The sequence below is a fragment of the Saccostrea echinata genome, unplaced genomic scaffold, assembly GCF_033153115.1.
Source record: "Saccostrea echinata isolate AGI-Se365-2 ecotype Australia unplaced genomic scaffold, CSIRO_AGI_Sech_v1 ptg000009l, whole genome shotgun sequence".
NCBI lineage: Eukaryota > Metazoa > Mollusca > Bivalvia > Ostreida > Ostreidae > Saccostrea > Saccostrea echinata.
The window spans coordinates 51,530,438-51,549,349 of record NW_026889758.1 but is presented as its reverse complement, the minus strand read 5'-3'; the positions used below and the strand labels follow the sequence as shown (position 1 = coordinate 51,549,349).

At 35.1% G+C, this 18,912-nt stretch overlaps 1 protein-coding gene and 1 pseudogene across 1 annotated transcript; both read left to right on the top strand.

Moving 5' to 3' along the window:
* The first annotated feature begins 682 nt into the window (after positions 1-682).
* LOC133182863 (uncharacterized) lies at positions 683-9,397 on the top strand (annotated as a pseudogene).
* Positions 9,398-10,285: 888 nt separating this feature from the next.
* Positions 10,286-15,486, top strand: LOC133182862 (putative nuclease HARBI1). The gene is made up of 4 exons (XM_061317709.1): positions 10,286-10,363; positions 13,831-14,161; positions 14,642-14,965; positions 15,335-15,486. Exons 1-4 carry the CDS (start codon positions 10,286-10,288, stop codon positions 15,484-15,486), a joined length of 885 nt encoding a protein of 294 aa, XP_061173693.1.
* Positions 15,487-18,912: the final 3,426 nt, after the last annotated feature.

Below are 18,912 nucleotides of genomic sequence, written 5' to 3'. Positions count from 1 at the left end.
TTTTCTTCAAAACTGCCATTTCCGATTTTTGTTTCAAAGAGGCATATTTTTGAAAATCCCAAAAATCGAATAAAAATTATTATCCATCCGAAATGTAAATGTGGACATAAAATAGCACGTGATTTTTCAGTGTCGGAGCTGGTCTAGTGGTAAAGCGCGTGGACTGTTAGCGAAGCTTCTTTTACCTGAGAATGGGTTCGAATCCTAGAATGGCTGGTATATAATAATGGGAGTACAATGTAACATCTCTCTTGAGAGAGAAAGAGAGAAGGAGAGAATGTAAGAAAATTAATGGGTAATATTTTAAATGCATGCAGAATTAAATTGTTTTCCTTGATATTGTGATCTATAACTAATAAGACATACATTTAATGCTATTATTTAGTGGCGATGTCTTAAAAAATAAAGTACTATTATTTTTAAATAATTTAATTTTTTCATACTCATTTCGTTTCATTATTGTTCTGTTAATTAGTGGCTCAGATTTGACTTGAAACAATTAAATTGAAATGATTCAATGGAATTTCTTGGATATTGCATCAACAGCGTGATTATTGGACACAATTTTATATAATGAAAAATATTAACGCACGCTGTCTACAGTACATCTTTCAAAATATGATGTGCGAGGTGCACTTGCCATTAATTGTGCTTTTTATCGTTCAAACTTTTCTCGTGCAATATGGCGACAGTGACCATAGATGTGAAGAAAAAGTTTACTAACAGGTCGCCAGTCTATGTTAGGAAAAACTATGCATGAAATTAATAAACGTAAAATGTCAAATGTTTTGTTATAACAAGCTGGACATACCCGCCGCATAAATAAGTCATCTACGTAGCATTATCTATATTTAGAGATAACTCTTCATGCGTCGTGGGTATTTAAATGTCCTTCTCGATTTAGGGAATAATCGCGAGTTTCTGCAACACCCTCTTATTTGTTCCTTTAATTAAGCCTTCAATTTTTATCTGCCCTCATTCATTATTCATCAATACTACTTGTGTCAGCAATAATACGGTCATTCATTTCAGAAAATTTTCTGAGACAAATTTCTCTTATTTCGAATAATCTAGTGTCAAGAATAGAAAGCTTTATTTAAATTTGGGATGGGAGTGGGACAAAGGGGCAGCCAGAATAAAATTAAAATTTGACAACTTACCTGAAAAAAACATCTTTGACTAGCCAAGAAAAAACAAACAAATAAAAAATAACAAAAAAACCCGTAAATTTTCCAAACTCCTAAATCCTATTTGTTGGTAGTGGTGGTGATGGGGGGGGGGGGGGAGGTTTCAATATTTTTTGCACAAACAATTATCATTAGTACATTACATGTACCATGATATAATTAGACTACAACAAAAAGTGCCTGTTTCACGACTAGTATATGCATATTCATGTACATGTTTCATGGGGGTAGGGGGATGTCAACAAAATGTCTTTTCCCGATATTGTACTTTGATTTGCTATGATATATGGCCAGATTAGTCAAATTGGTACAACATGTTACATTATATTGGTACAATATGTTACATTTTGAAACATGTCTCTCTATAAATTTCCTGGTCGTCTCTCTACTATTCATAAACGTCATTTGTGTGCATTTTAACTCAACGAAACGAGCACACATTTGAAAAAAAAAAGGAGAAAAGAACAAGAGACCATAAAAATATTGTTTTTCAAAAAAGGGGTTTCCCTTCAGAAAATCGGATTTTGTATAATGAACCATTTATCCATAATATGGATATTTATACCAGGGTTGAAGTTCTGGCATATCGCTCTTTGATGTTTAGAACAGGATACACCTCATGATTTTTATTTTTATTTTTTTTTTTTTTTATTGCGAGGCAATGTTCCAACCTGGATTAATCGTTAAATTAAAAAAAAAAGACAAAAAAGTATACATTTATAACCTTTGACAATGTAGTATATCAGGAGTTTATATTCAACTGTATTCGTGTAATATTATTATAGCAAACTATTACAAACATGGTTTTGTATTTCAAGAGTGTAATTCTAACAGTTATCTCAAAGTATTTAAATCAATTTAAGACTAAATTAAAAAGAATTATACAAATAATTAGTGTGTATATAGGATGTCTGAAAATGTGTATGCCTCCATAGAAAAAAGCAATGTGTCTTAATGTCATTGTGACACAAATGCACCCCCCCCCCCCCCAAGCTGACTTAAAGGTTACAAATATTTCAAAAAATCCAAGGACGCAAAAACAGGCTCAGTGAAAACCTATTCAGTTTTAAATTTAGATCCGCCTCTTCAAACCGCACATAACATTTGGAACGTCTAGACTCTGACATCACATGACGTCTTATGTTAGTTGCATTACTAAAATCAAAGTCTGAACAGTGCAAATTTTAACATAGAATGTTTAATCTTTAATTTTTTTGCAATATCTATTAACTAAAGGTAAGTTTATTTTTTGGTGAACTTTCGTTGCTACCGCGAGTACGTAATTTTTCGTTGGTTTTCGCTTGCAGAGCTTCAGTAGTTTTTAAAGGTACGCTGTGCATTTTACATTTATTGCATGATCGTGAGGGAAATATGAATATGATATTTCTTGGCTGAATAAATCTTCATGTTTCCCGAGCATTCATGCAATAAATTGTTTATTATACCGAAACAAACAAAAACTTGAAAAATAAACTTTCACATTTCGGCACCGCTCAATTACTGAAAGAATTTAGAGAAGTTGTGACGTGAACCAGGCTATTGCGACGTCTACTACTCTCGGGAGTTTTCGTTCAACAAACGATAACTATTGCTGGAAAATGCACTAGGTCTCCAAAGAGGTTGATTATGATGAAAAGCATGACGACGACAGGGAAATATGAAGTTTTATGGCCCTGTCACGTGATAGTCTAGAACCAATCAGATAACGCGTTGTATAGAAGAATTATAATGAGGTATAATAATATTTATTTTAGCACGTTACATGTATATTTTTGAGTGCTCGTTGTGCATTTTCACAATATGGATGTTAGCCAGAATGGCAATGTAAGCTCAGACTAGGATAGTGCCCGTACGAATCGGGACAAGAATCTGAGAGATCTAATCTCTCTGAAGATAATGATGGGAAAAGAGTACCAATTAATTTCCCATAGAACTCTTTACAAACCTGATGCCCTCCCAGTACTTTAATAATTCCCTTTCAAACAAATCTCTGGTATCATTTGAAACTTCATTCTAATGACTTCTGAAAAACACGGAAAAAAATATACCTTGCCGCGGCGTTTATAGGTCAGATTTGCAGTTGTTTACAACTTACAGTGATCCGCAGTAAATGACACTCTCTGCTCTAGAGTCGCGAAGTAAGGAGTTGATCCTTACGTAGCGGGTTCGAATCCCACTGTAGGACGTGGAGACCGGTCCTTCGGATGAGATTGTATAAACCGAGGTCCCGTGTCGCAGTAGGTGCAGGCACGAAAAAGACCCCTCACTGCGCGCTCAATGGCTGTAAGTGCCGAGTATAGGACAAAATTTGCAGCTCTCCACCGGCAAGTAGTGGCGTCTCCATATGAGTGAAAAATTCTCGAGAGGGACGTTCAACAACATACAAACAAACAAGCAAAAAATGACACTCTACATCTAAAATCAACCCCACACCTTTAGTTTCCACCTGGTATTTCTATACTTTCTGTAATATTCCCTCATGCCATCATTTATTTTACATTAATATTTTTACTTTAAAATGAAAAATATTTTACATACCTGAATTCAAGTAACACCTACCCATTTAGTACTCTTCTCCATCTTGTCTAACCAGGAAATGATGTAAACATCCGCGGATTTGGTGCTCTTTTTCCTGATAGCTTCACCCATCAGGAACTAGATCTGGAAGACAATTCTGATGTCTTTCTTTAGAGACAGAATCTGAGAGATTTGACCCTATAGAAGGTGAGAATTCATATTCACTTGAAGGCAGCATGGCTGCATACTGTCAGAAAAAAACTTTTATCAACATCTGACAGAAGACAGTATCAAACGCAACATTTAAGATCCTGCTCCCGTGCCTGCTAACGCTAAAATCTGTACGCCTCCAAAAGTTGATTTTGTGGAGGATTTCATAGATTACGATGCTATTGAATTTTCAAAAACGCAGAAGAAAATTGCTCAGATTATGGAGCCATTGGCCAAAATCTGGCAGGCTGCTGACTGGGCACGGAAGGATCAGGAGGAGAATTGTGATTTAACAGAATTCTTGACTTGCTAAAACTGATAGAGCAACAGTTGTTTTAGGTGGCCAGACAAATGTTATTTGTTTGTACGAACGCTGAATTAATTTCAAGGCCAAGATAATGAAAGGTGTTAAGAAAGAAAAAAAAAACACCTTAAGACTAATGAACATGATCTTAGCAAAGAAAAAGAGGTACTCTATGGAGATACAGTTTTTAAGGCTCTTGGCAGGAAAAAAGAAATAGTAGAAAGAGGACCAGAGAGAGGCCAAAAGAAATGCAAAAAACAAAAAAAGCACAGACCAGTCATAACAACCCTCTCGTGGAGGGCCCTCATGTGGGTAAGGAAATCGTGGGGGCAGACAGTCTACATGGATGTCCAAACAAGGCAGTTAGAGTAACTGCAGTGTATATATGTGACCCCCCTCCCCCCTCCCATTCTATTTTATGCAATGACAGTTATGTTGTATGACACTTATTATTTAATCCACAAAGGTGTTTAATTATTCTGAGTCAATGACTGTAATATTTTACTGCATTTGTGTGAGCCTGGAGCAGGTTGATTTTTATAATAAATAGGGTCAATGTCTGTAACCTGTTATCATACAATTATGGATTGGAGCGGGTTAATGAAGTTTGTTTACTCACGAAGATTTATTTTTGTTCTATATGAATGTGCTGTTCGTAGAGTTTTGCCTAACTAATTTGATTATAAATGTACTTAAGTTTGATAGAAGATTAATAAAGTATGTAATTTGTAAATCAGTAGTTAAGAATACGTTGTAAGACCATATAACTTTGTGTAGCAGTATGTGAATGTTGTTTGTTTAGTCTTATTTAATTGATATGATACCTGTAAAATAGTCTAAACTGCTTGTCACATTGTTGGACAGTTTCGCTCTTCATTACGATGTACTTCCGGTATAGAAATTTGAAAAGGTAATTGATAACTTTATTCTCGTATTGGTAGTATAATCGGTAAAATATCGAGTTTGAATGGCGGTATTTTAAAAATGACTGTGTTCTGAGATAAGATGAATATTGTTTTAGATTTAAATTGATTTCTTTTAATACTTGTTGTGAAATACATTTTTATTTAGTTGATTAATATGTAAGAATTAATTGTGTCACATTTGTATAGAATATTTGGTGACACTTATTCGCCTGAAAGATCGTGATGTTTTACAATTGACCAATTGTAATGTTCGGTATGTTTGGTATAATTCATCTTTGATTAGAAATCCAATGAAATATCATTATTAAAATAATTATGCTAATATTCAGCATTTCAGTTTTATTTTCTAGTCATATAAAAGATAGACGCTAAGAATTTTCAGTCACTGCTTCATTTTGATTTGGTAGGTTCGTTTTACGGAACTTTTGGATTAAAAAAAATATTATTTAAACTTTTATTTTTCTCTGCCTTTTATTTTATTCATATACAGGAATTTATTTTATTTATTTAATTTATTTAGCTAGGATAGGATTTAATCGTGTAGGACATATATAGTAAAAACACTATTGTCTGTCATCGGCTGTTTAAAGAACTCAACAGTCTGTGACTGAGTAGTTCTCTTCATTAATTTTTTTATCCAGACTTATTTTATTTTACAATTTTTCTCCATTTTTATTTAATTTTTAATGCAAACAAATAACTAAAGTTACAAGTCTGTAACCTTTCTCTTTTAAGTTGATTAATTTAACAAAAGTCAATTATTTATTTTCTTTACATACATTTATTTGATTTTTCTAGATACGTTGATTTATCTCCGATTATTTTTTAAATAGAAATTTATTGAAGTACTCGGGAATTTAAATGTCACTTCACGACAAACTTACTGAAGACTATTAGAGTTATCTTTCTTTGCCCTTTTTGTCTGTTTTACAAGTCACGGTTATTAATAACCACGGATTGTGTCTCTCGTTAATGGAGTGTTTTAAAAGTTTGACATGCTAACCTGTACAGTAAAGCTAGGTGTTAAGTTTTACAAGTCAAAGTTATAAATAACTACGACTTGTTATCATAGGTAGTAAATACCTGGAAATAGATACGTTAGAATTTTTGGGGTGTTTTTTTTTTCAGTCTGTTTTAGGATACGAGTTTAAATTATTTATTTCAACTTTTCAATGTATATATTTTTATTAGTATGATATGAATGCGGTGTGAATGTGGTCGTTTAAATAAATTGTTTGTTAGTAATACACTTAATAAATTTAATTGATTAATGTTTGTAATCTTATGTCTTCTTTGCGAATGGTATATTTATGAGAGGAGTTGAGTGAATTATTTACACCATGAAAACAATTTCTAGCAGAACAGCTTGCGTTACACAAATATTCAGATTGAAGACATACTTGGGTTAGATTTCCTCTTAGAAAATAAATGTTTGGTAAGATTAGATCTCCAAATCTAGAGATGAACGGTTTTTCACGTTCCTTTAAATAGAGGATATGGAATAGGAATATCATATTGTTGAATATCCGTTAGTCAAAATGTAGTTATTCCCCCTGAAACAGAAATTGCAGTACCTGGAATTATCATTGATAAAAATCTTCCTAAAGGTTCTGTAGCTATGACAGAAATGAATGAACAATTACTTGACAAGAAGGAAATCCTTCTTGTTAAATCTTTGGTTTCATTTGACAAATCTGTCATTCCAATTCGCGGAGCTAAGTTTAGCTTAGAAGCATGTACTTTACACAGAAATACTATGGTATGTACTTGTGAACCAGTAGAAATAGCAAATATAAATAAACTCGATCTTGTAGAATCTGAAAAAGAGAAATTTAGATAAGAATTGTGAACAACCTGAACACATGAAACCCATTGTACAGAAGTGCTCAGTCCACGTAGACGAGTTTCAAATGAAGGATCAAAGCACTGTTAAATGAATATTTAGACATATTTTCAAATGGTCCTAGTGACATAGGCTGTACTGATTTGGTCAATCATGAGTTAAATACTGGTTCAGCTGCACCTGTTAAACAGCCACCGAGAAGATTGCCTTTTGCAAAACGAGAAATAGCGGATGCTGAAATAAAAAAAAATGTTAAATTGCAATATTATCGAACCAGTCAGTAGTCTTTGCAATGCAAACATTGTTTTAGTTAATAGACCTGGAAAAGACCCAAGATACAGAGGACTTCATGAGGTTACTATTGTTGTAATGTGTGTAGTAACGGACACTCTGTTGTATAAAGGTTTGGATTCTTGCTGTAAGTTTGTACTTTTCATTTTTATACATTACTAAAAATAAATTGTTGTTAAGTTTAAACTGTGTGATTGACTTTTGCTGGCATTTCGGGTTATTCTGACCCATAACAGAATTGGGGGCTCGTCCGGGATAAAGATTTTCTTGCACTTTTGCAGTTTTATGTTTAATTTTCAGAATTTTGTTAATTGATTCATTGAATTAAATTAATAATAAGCCAGCAGAAATTAACATGGTATTTTCGGACAAATACTTTCTTAACTCACCAAGTTTTCCGGTTTTTAGATACGTTAAAAAAGGATGACTTGATCGCAAAACGTATGCTCTTTGGGTAAGATGTTAAATCTTCTCTGAGAAAGCAAGAAATCAGAATTACGGTTGCAAACAAACTAGTAGAGGGAAAAAAAATTTGAAACATACGATTTTCCAGAACATACAGTTAAATCAGAGTTAGAACCTTATAAAATGTAAGAATATCATTATCAAGCACAGTAAGAGAAAATGTAATTTTAGTGAGAAAAATTAGAAAGAGAAGAGCGAGAGCGTGAACGGAAATTTGAGTTAGAAAAATTAGACAGACAAGAACGAGAAAGAGAGCGTGAAATAAACTTTGAGTTAGAAAAAAAATAAGATTACAGCACAAAACAGAACCGTCATATGTCAGGTATGAATTTGACGCAGCAAAAAAATATGAAATTAGTTCCAAAATTTCAAGAAAAATCTGTGGACAAATATTTCCTACAATTCGAAAAAGTCGCAGAGAATCCTAAAATGGTCACGAAATATTTGGTCAACTATGCTACACAAAGTGTTCTGATTGGCAAAGCGGCTGAGGTATACTCTGCACTAAGGGTAGCCGAGAGTTCAGACTATGACAAGGTCAAGGCAGCGATATTAAAAGCATACGAATTAGTACCCGAAACTTATAGACAAAAGTTCAGAAAATATAGAAAGTTTGATAATCAGACATTTGTTGAATTTCACGAGAGAAAGATTTATTTGATCGCTGGTTTAGATCTAAGAACTTGATAAAACCTTATGCTAATTTATGTCAAGTCATCCTGGTAGAAGAGTTTAAGGAATGTGTTCCTCAAGATTTGAAAACACACCTAGAAGATAATTGATGAATGTGAAAACTCTTGAAGAGGCAGCAGTCATATCTGATACTTATACTCTGTCTCATAAAAGGAATTTTGTTACAAGATCTCAGACTAGCAATGATTCTACAAATTCAGACACATAAAAAGAGTTGTTCAGGATCTTTGTCGTCCACAAGTCTCCAGTCTCCATCGCAAGGTGGTTTTTAAGTCCGGTCCAGGACGTTTTGAAGGTTCCCCTGGAATAAGGTCGCTTCCTACTTGTAGTTATTGTAAGAAAAATGTTCATCTGATCAGTGAATGCTTTAAACTTAAGAGAAAAATGACTTTGACAAAACTCAGCCACACGCTTGTGCAGCAGTTAGAGGTGATAGGGAAGCCTTAGTTTCGATTTGTTATGACACTCCTGATGTTCAGGGTTCAAAGTCCAGTTCTGTTGATTCTATGGAGAATTATAAGCCCTTTATGTCTCAGAGCTTCGTTTAACTTAGCGAAATTAAACCTGTTCAGATTTTGAGAGATACTGGTGCTGTACAGAATTTGTTATTAGAGGGCGTGCTTTCTTTGTCTGAGCAGAGTTCTATTGCTGGGTCACTTTTATTACAGGGTGTGGAGCTAGGCGTCATTGATGTTTCCTTGCATAGAATTTGTTTGAAGTCAGATTTAGTTACTGGACCTGTACTCTTCCCGTTCCAGGCATTTCTTTGTTGCTAGGCAACGATTTAGCTGGTGGAAAAGTTGTACCAGATCCCATAGTTTGTGAGAAAATCACTTCAGATGTCAAGTGTAAGGATGAAGACTGTGACATATATCCAGACTGTGCTTTTATTAGAGCGATGGCCAGAAGACGAGAAATGGAGCCCTTGACAAGACAAATTCCTCTACTGACATTGATTTGAATGACACTTTCTTTTCTGACCTTGATGGCATTTAAACAAGCATGGAGCCACAGAATATCAAAAAGCCGGTGAAGAACGAACTTTTACCAAAATTTAGTGGTGATGATGATGAGTCAAATCCACCATTAAACCAAGACAAGGACATCTTCAGCTAAGAGCACTTTCGGAACAGCATAAAGACCCCGATATCGTCCAACTTAGTAAGAGGACACCTCCATCAGAAGAGGCCACTAAAGTTGGAGAATGCTTCTATATGAAAGATGGCATCTTTATGCGAAAATGGCGGCCACATGACGCTTTCCCAGATGAAGTGTGGCGTGTTGTTCACCAGATAGTGGTCCCAGCTGCTTATCGTGGAGATGTCATGAGTTTAGCTCACGACACACTTAGGTGTCAATAAAACTTATAGTAGGGTTTTGAGTCATTTTTATTGGCCTAAGTTAAGAAAGGATGTTTCTGAGTTTTGTAAGTCATGTCATGTTTGTCAGATGGTAGGTAAACCGAATCAGAAGATACCATTTGCTCCTCTCCAACCAATTCAGCTTTTTAAGAACCGTTTAGTCGAGTGTTGGTGGATTGTGTAGGACCTTTGCCTAGGACTAGGTCAGGGAACCAGCATTTACTAACCATTATGTGTACATCCACTCTATTCCCTAAAGCCATACCTCTTAGGAATATTAAGGCAAAGACCATAGTTAAGGCCTTAACCAAGTTTTTCAGTTTTGTAGGAGCACCCGAGGCAATTCAGTCAGATCGAATTTTATGTCGGGATTGTGTAACTGCAAGTCATGCATAAGTTAGGTATTAGGCAGTATACATGTAGATCAACTGCTTATCATCCTGAATCCCAGGGGAGGGCTAGAACGCTTTCATCAGACCCTAAAAACGATGCTGAAGACCTACTGTTACCAGTATGAAAAAGACTGGGATGAAGGGGTTCATCTTGTACAATTTGCTGCACAAGAGGTAGTCCAGGAGTCTCTTGGGTTTAGTCCTGTTGAATTAGAGGACCTCTGAAATTGTTGAAGGAAAAGTGGTTGATTAAGACTAATGATCTTAATCTTTTAGATTATGTGTCTGATTTCAAAGAAAAACTTTACAATGCTTGTAAGTTGTGCATTATTCGACATTCTAGCTAAAGCAAACTTAACTGTGAACCTTAAAAAGAGCGAATTTTGTCATGCTTATATAGAGTATTTAGGTCATAAATTAGGTCAAGGTTATGTTACACCCATAATGGCAAAAATGGAAGCTATTCAAAGTTCCCGATTTCTACAAACAAGAAAAAGTTAATGAGATTTTTGGACATGGTTGAAAAAACATTTCATAAAATCAAATGTCATTATGAGCAATCCAGTTCTGTCAACTACAGATTTTTAAAGCAATTCAAGCTTACTCTTGATTATAGTGATGTTGGAATAGGGGCAGCTTTGTTTCAAGAACATAGTGATAAGGTAGATAGAGTTGTCTCTTATTTTCAAAGAAACTTAAAATGTCAACAAAATTATTCTACCATTGAAAAAGAATGCCTTGCTTTGTTGTTAGCTTTACAGCATTTTGATATTTATTTGAATGTTACCTTACATCCTATTCTTGTACATACGGATCACAACACTCTGACATTTTTGAAAAAAATTGTCAAAAATTGTCAAACAAGAAGCAAACACTAACTAGATCGAGTTTGTTGTTACAAGAATGCAATATAACTATCAAACATGTCAAAGACAAAGACAAAGTTATCGCAGATGATTTGTCAAGAATATCGTGAACATACTAAGTTTTTGTATGGATGTACATATATTTTATTTTTACAATTAAAGTTTTCACTGACATTCAAATTTTTTAAAGGGGGGGGGGGGGAGTGAGGTGTGTTGTCATTGAAATAAAGAAACTTTTGGAACATTCCAGAGTGGTCAACATATATGGTCATTTTTTTCTAGAACATTCTTGAATCTTGAATTTCGTGTATGTCCAGAATGTTCAAGGAACATCTTGTATTTACAATTTCTAGATTTATGATAATGTATATGTTTGTTTGTTTGTATATTGTTTAACGTCACTCTCGAGAATTTTTCACTCATATGGAGACGCCGCCGCTTGCCGGTGGAGAGCTACAAATTTTGTCCTATACTCGGCACTTACAGCCATTGAGCAGTGAGGGATCTTTTTCGTGCCAGCACCTACAGCGACACGGGACTTCGGTTTATACGGTCTCATCCGAAGGACCGGTCTCCACGTCCCACAGTGGGATTCGAACCCGCGACGTAAGGATCAACTGCTTAATTCGCGACTCTAGAGCAGACGCTCTAACCACTGCGCCACGCGGGCGACTGATAATGTATAAAATATACGATTGTATTCACAAGAGACTGGCGTACAAAGAGACTGGCATACAAATAGACTAGCACCAAAGAGACGAGTACAAAGAGACTGGGAGAGGATAAACATTGGATACTTTCACTGGGGTATTGTGAGTAGTAACGGACACTCTGTTGTATGAAGGTTTGGATTCTTGCTGTAAGTTTGTACTTTTGATTTTTATACATTACTGTAAATAAATTTGTTAAGTTTAAACTATGTGATTGATTTTTGCTGGCATTTCGTGTTATTCTGACCCATAATACTATTAAAGACAGTTATGCTTTGCCTAGAATTGACGAAACTTAAGATTTCAGTGGTTTAGTACCCTTGATTTAAAGTCGGGGTATTGGCATGTCCCAATAACAGAAAAGGACAGACACAAAGCAGCTTTTTCCATCTTAGGTGGGGCCGCGTGGCAGTTTAGAACGTTGCCATATCGTCTCACAAATGCTACTGCCATCTTTCAGCGATTAACGGAGGAAATTTTATCAGGATTTTCCTGTAAAATATGCATGGTTTATCTCGATGACATCGGGGTATTTTCAAAGTACATGCTTGATTGAGAGAATTTTCACTCATACAGAGACGTCACCATGTACCGGTGAAGGGCTTCAAATTTAGACCTTTACTCGGCACTCAGGGCCATTGAGCAGTGAGGGTTTTTTTTATTGTGCCAACGCCTACCGAGACACGGAGCCTCGGTTTTTAAGGTCTCATCCGAAAGACCCGCAACCTTCACTTCAAAGTGCCGAGCGCTTGGCGAAGGAACAGTTGCTACCTATTATTTTTTTTAACGACTTAGGTCAGTCGCGGCCGTGATTCGAACACACGACCTTCCGATCACGGAGCGGGCGCTCAAAGTCCATCATTGACTAATTAGAAAATTTGAAACCAGTATTTCAGAGATTGAGAGAATCTAAGTTAAAACTATCCCCATAGAAGTGTGCTTTTCCAGAAACAAGTCTCATTTCTAGGTCACATTAACAGTTCTGGATCCGGTTGTATCAATATTTAATGAATAATTAAAGCTTCATTAAATTGATGTTTTAAAATCAAAATGCTGTGGCTGTTTTAAAATCACGTTTTGTGATACATTTAGAGGAGTCGTCGGTGGGCCGCGTTTTGTAGTATTTGAATCATTTGAATCATTTAAAATCTTTCTTCTAGGATTAATTAGACATTTTATGTAATATCTTCATTTTATTCGCCATCATTATGGAAATAGACCGCATTAATGAGGTTGATTTATTTAGGCCTATTCAGTGTATGAAAAATGGAGAAGGCCCACATTAATAAAATCTGTAACATAAATTACTAAAAAAAAATTGAACTAACATACATGTATATGCATATACACTGTACTAAATTTGTATGAAATCCACATATGAATATATACCTAAAAAAATCTTTGAGTCTAGCCAACCCTCCCAAGGAAAAGAATTCCCCTGACTCAAATTTTTATTCGGTGGGAGGTAGAGGTCCATAAAAGAGGGAGGGGCTTTCATTGAAATATTTTATCATTAAAAATTTAAATTAAAACTTTACATTCTCAAAATGAAGGGAGAGGCGCAGACTTCCTGCACCCCCCAACCCAACCCTCACCCGAGAATCTATGTGCGTTAATATCATGTTCATATGAGTGGAAGTCAGGTGCAAGTGAAATAACTTTCCAAAACTATATGCATCAATTTGGAATTTCCCTAACTATTTTTGGTCCAATGTAGAATGAATAATTCCTGATATTGACCTGGAAGGTCACGTGCAGGTCAATATAACGTAGTATTTTTCTAACATTGTTGGATCTCAGCCAATCGGAGAGATGGGAATTATTCAATCATATAAAATCCATTTTTTTCTTAGACCCATACCAAAATAAAGTAGTGTAAATTGGAATTTTGTTGGATATTATTTTATACATAATTTTAACTTATTTTAATTTAACTTAAATATCTAACATAATGCGTGTACACCTATGTATTTTTTCCGCAGAAAAGTAAACATGAAACCAGTTTGCAGATTATAAATTGCGCATAAAAAGTCTACAAATTTTAATTTTTTTTTTTCAAATTTAGATTCTGATTGCCTTGAGATTTTATGCCAGTGGAAGTTTTCTTCAAGTTCTTGGTGACACGATTGAGGTCGACAAGTCAACAGTCTCTCGAATCGTTCTGAAAGTGTCGCAGGCACTGGTATCTCTTGCGCCCAGATTTATTAAATGGCCAGCAGACGAGGAGCTAACGAGCATCAAGAGTGAATTTTTTAAATTAGCAGGCTTTCCAGGTGTTATAGGCTGTATCGACGGCACTCATGTGAGAATCCAAGGACCGTCAGAGAATGAACCAGCATTTGTGAATAGGAAAGGCTACCACTCAATCAATGTTCAAGCTATCTGTGACAATGCTGGTATGCAAAAATGAGATTTGATATGAAATATATACTTCTTTTTACGTAAGCTAGAGAGAGATTCTGTGTTATTGCATTTACATAATAATATAAAAATTGTTTTAATATCATTACATAGGATAAAAATTGAATATTAGTGAGTACTTTTTTAAGAACCGAAGCATATTATGATACAGTTATGATTGTGAGTTTTTCGGAAACATTTTGTACAGTAAAAGTAACCAAAAATAACCTTGGAATCCCCCCCCCCCAATCCTCCCTTGGAAACGCGCACCTTGTTCAGATAAAGATGATGGAGAGTACCTTGTTAAGAAGTATGCAACCCTTCCTAGCTGTTTCGCGTTTGGATAGTCTTTTTTTTTGTCTGATCAATATTATTTTTACTCGACATTTTTAGCACGACCCCTTGCCCCCTACAGTAAAATTCATGGATCCGCCCTAGCACTGGTTAACTATAGTTATTGTGACTTTTTGATACAGGTAAATTTACCAACATCGTGGCAAGATGGCCAGGTAGCACACATGATAGCCACATATTTAACATGAGTGGAATAAAGCAAGATATTGAGCGGAACTTCCGCTCTATCAATGATGGCATCATATTGGGCGATAGTGGGTATGCCTGTAAACCATACCTTATGACACCATACCTCCGACCCTCCTCTCAGGCAGAGGAGCGCTTTAATACAGCCCATTCTAAAACACGCGTGACCATTGAGAGGACATTTGGCTGGTGGAAACGACGGTTCCACGTCCTTCATTCTGAAATCAGAATGAAGCCAGAGAGAGTGTGCACAATTATTGGTAAATATATAATTCGTTAATATACTGTCATTTATAATTAACCATGCGCCTGATACAGAGAGAAGGAAGCAATTCAGAGAGTTGTAGGTCAAATTTCAAGGTAAAGATCATAAGTCAAAGGTCAAAGTATGCACAGGTGAAATATTGAACCTTATCCTCTTTCATTTAAAAGTTATGAGCATATTAAAGTTTATGTTATAGTATAAGTGTATTTGTGACAGAGAGAAAAATTGACAGACGAATAAGATTACATGTACATCATAATCTTATATGAAATGCGTTTAAATATAGCTTGACAATGAAGTTTAAATCAAAAAATTAAAAACTTTACAATTTATGTATGCATTTGTTTCCATAACTACACTTTAGGTGCTTGTGCAGTTTTGCATAACCTGGCTATAATGTACAACGAGCCACCGATGGATGAAGATATAACTGTTAATGGAAATATACAAGGAAATTACAATGGACCCGAGAATGGAAAAAACATCAGGAATTACATCACACAACATTATTTCTAGATAGGACAGTACTTCATTGGCTAAATACTCCCATTCTACTGACGTGTTTTTATCTCCCTAAACAGAATTTTAAACAGGATTTTAAAATTCGAAGAACCTTCACTACAGAACAAGTTAAGGACCCTCTAGACTATACACTGATAATAATGTTTTTGGACACCAAGAATATTATATCGTATAAAGGTGTAAATACTGAATTTTATTTTTATATCATTTTCAACACATGGAAGTAGTCCAGCCATATACAACCAGGAAAAATGTTCAAAGCCTACGATGTATTGATTGAAATAAATCACTGTCGAGCGCGCACTAAATCGGGAAAATACATGAACATGAACACGAAGTCTTCAGTTAATTTATGAAATTGATGCTTAGAATTCTTTAAAAAAAGAACTATTTGATAACATGATTCACATATTTATTAATCTTCATTGGATAAATTTAACTCCAATCGCAATTTTTTATTCATCAATTGGTAATAAATTGTTTGCTCCTGTATCTTTTTCTTCTGTTCTACCAAAACTTCGTACTGCATTCTTGTAACATCTGCGGGACTTATTCTTTTATGTTGACCTCGATCATTTGGAGTTCCCACTTTTTTTGACCTACAATGCACAAGGGTAAACTTTTACAGTTGTGATTGTGCATGCGGGATTGAAATTCAGCGTTAACGTATGTATGTAAAATAACCTTTTTATGATTAAGAGTAGTTTATGAAGATGTTACCAAACTAAATAAATCTATTATGTGCTAGTTCATATACTGATACACGTCTATGCATTATAATGTACATTTGAAAAAATAAAATAAATAATAAATTTGGGGTAATTTTATGATTAAACCATGAAATGGTGAGCAAGTTATTGTATTTTCTACGGTTGAACTGTTCATTTAAATTACTAATTTTCTAAGTTTTATTACATGCTTGACTCTACACATGTCTCCATGCTTGTGGCTGCAGTACTAGTTTTATTTTCTATGCTGGTTATTTCTTCCACCATCTGATCGGGCGAGCAACGAGTCTCCTGGATTGGTGAGACTTGTTCTGGCTAAAGTTTTAATTCATTTTGCTGGTGGTCAAGTGGAATCAGCAGATCAGTAAGAATTGACACGGTATTTGGCGAGCCAATCAAATTCTTTGGTTACAAGTAAAAAAAAAAGAGATAATACTAGTACTATAGTATACCATAAAGGTTTTAGATTGACATCATTTCAAACCACCCTCATTGCCATAAGCAGACCTGGGGGGGGGGGGGGGGGGGGGTCCAGATCCCTTTGAAGTTCTTTGGAAGAGTCATACATGTATATATGAAACTTGAGAAGCGAAGAAAAGACGCTCAAACAGCCCCCTCCCCAACTTCATGTTAATTTTGCATTCTAAATTTTAATTCAACAAAACAAATTATTTGAATTATAATGAGAGTAAAAATGAATTTGATGCCCGCATAAATTAATTTTTGTTCTTACCAATTCTAATCCAGTCAATCGTTGTCATTTGCACACCTGTGAAAACTACTGTAAGCAAAGGAAGAAAACTCCAATTTGTTTGTCTATACTGCCTGACCCTTTCAGAACCTCTTCGCAGATTTATATTACCGGTAAATGTTTACTATTACTTTACTCAATATTTCTTATGACGTATAGATGATTTTGCAACTTGATTCCGATGAATTTTTATACCCCCCCCCCGAAAATTAAAAAAAAATCAAACCCTCATTTATCAATCCTTGTTTCTGGTCCATATAATATTTAATATACGTAATTTGTATTTTATATTTCTTGCAAATTGAGAACTTTAACTTACCAGGTGGCTGAGTCTCGAATCCGGATAATCCATTAAAAGTTGGAGAATTTTTGTAGATGTCAACGATCTTTTCGCTGACTGTCGAAAGAGGTTTTGCGCAGGGTCCTCACCCTGTTTGTCTCTGTGAAAGTTTGATGTAGCTGAATTCCTTTTTTCCCGTCTGATGCATATTGGTCCATTTGGTTTTAATCTCTTTAGTAGTGCGACTTGAAACTCCTAATGCATTTATTTGCGTTGTGATATTATCCCATACTTTTGTCTTTTTCTCATTGGTAACACTATTGGTTAGTTTGCTATTAATGATGTTAATATTTCTCTCCACCAGTTCGGCTAAAAGTTGAATTTCGCTAGAATCAAAATTTTCCCCCCGATTTCTATTACATTTAAATTGAATTCCTTCGGTCATTGTAGCACAATTTTTTTTATGAAATGACGTTTCTTTATGTTATAACCTTCAAGACGCCCACAGACTTCATAAAATGACGTAATTTATTTTTTTTGCGTCATAATTAAAAACCGCGACCATTTTGGCTGACTTTTAATTGGTCTTATAAGCTCATTTATTAAATAATTGGTACGTGTATATGTTAAACAAACGAAACGCCCACGGAAACGCCCCCGGAAGTGGAAACGCATTGCATTGCGGGATATTACCCTAATCTTAATAAATCTTTAATGAATTCTTAAATATTTAATGAATCATTAACTAATAAGACTCTAATAAAGGTTTTGTACAACACGTTTTAATGCCTTCATTAACTAATGCATCATTAGGAATTTAATGATTCATTAGGCTTAATAACTCATTAAAGTTAATAAACCGTTGATACAACCGAATCCAGATGGAATAGATACTGACCCTAGCAAAGTTGCATGTATAAAAAGAATGGCTAGTCCCAAAGAGTGTAAAAGACATTGGAAGCTTTTTAGGCCTTAGCTCTTATCATCGAAGATTTTAAGGGGTTCAGCAATATTGGGTACATACCTCTACTTATTTTTAGAATCGGTAGGGGAAGAAAGTAGTGCAGAAAAAACTACAAGTTCCTTAATTTGCAGACCTGAATAAAAAAAAAAACTGTGATTATGTATTAAACTGAGCCTCATACTTTTGATAAGGAGTATGTTCCCTTGCAAAAAAGCTTGGCAGATGTAATTTATCAAGAAGTTCAGCAGAATTATTTTATGTATTATAACACCAGTGAGAAGTCTTGAATTCCCCTACTTTCACTTTTATTTTCAGAGGTTAACGCAGACAGACGCATTTTGCCGGAAAACGAATCTGACATGCCACCTCGAGATTTTAACCAAGGAAAGACAACTTGATGTGCTTTGATTTGAGGGGTCACTCAATCACTCAATTCTGAACGAAAATTAGGGACATTGCTATGTGAAGAAACGTTAACATTGCCGCCTATGGGAAAACAATTAGTGGGCTGTACCCATATAGCTATGTGTTTACACAAATTAACGAAAAAGAATGCCAAGACCATCAACAGCATTTGAAAGATTAAAGTATTTCCTTATAACATCTCATATACTGGCTTGTCCTTCGAACAAGGGCACGGTAGCTCGGTCGGTAGTGCGCTCGCTCCGTGATCGGGAGGTTGTGAGTTCAAATCTCG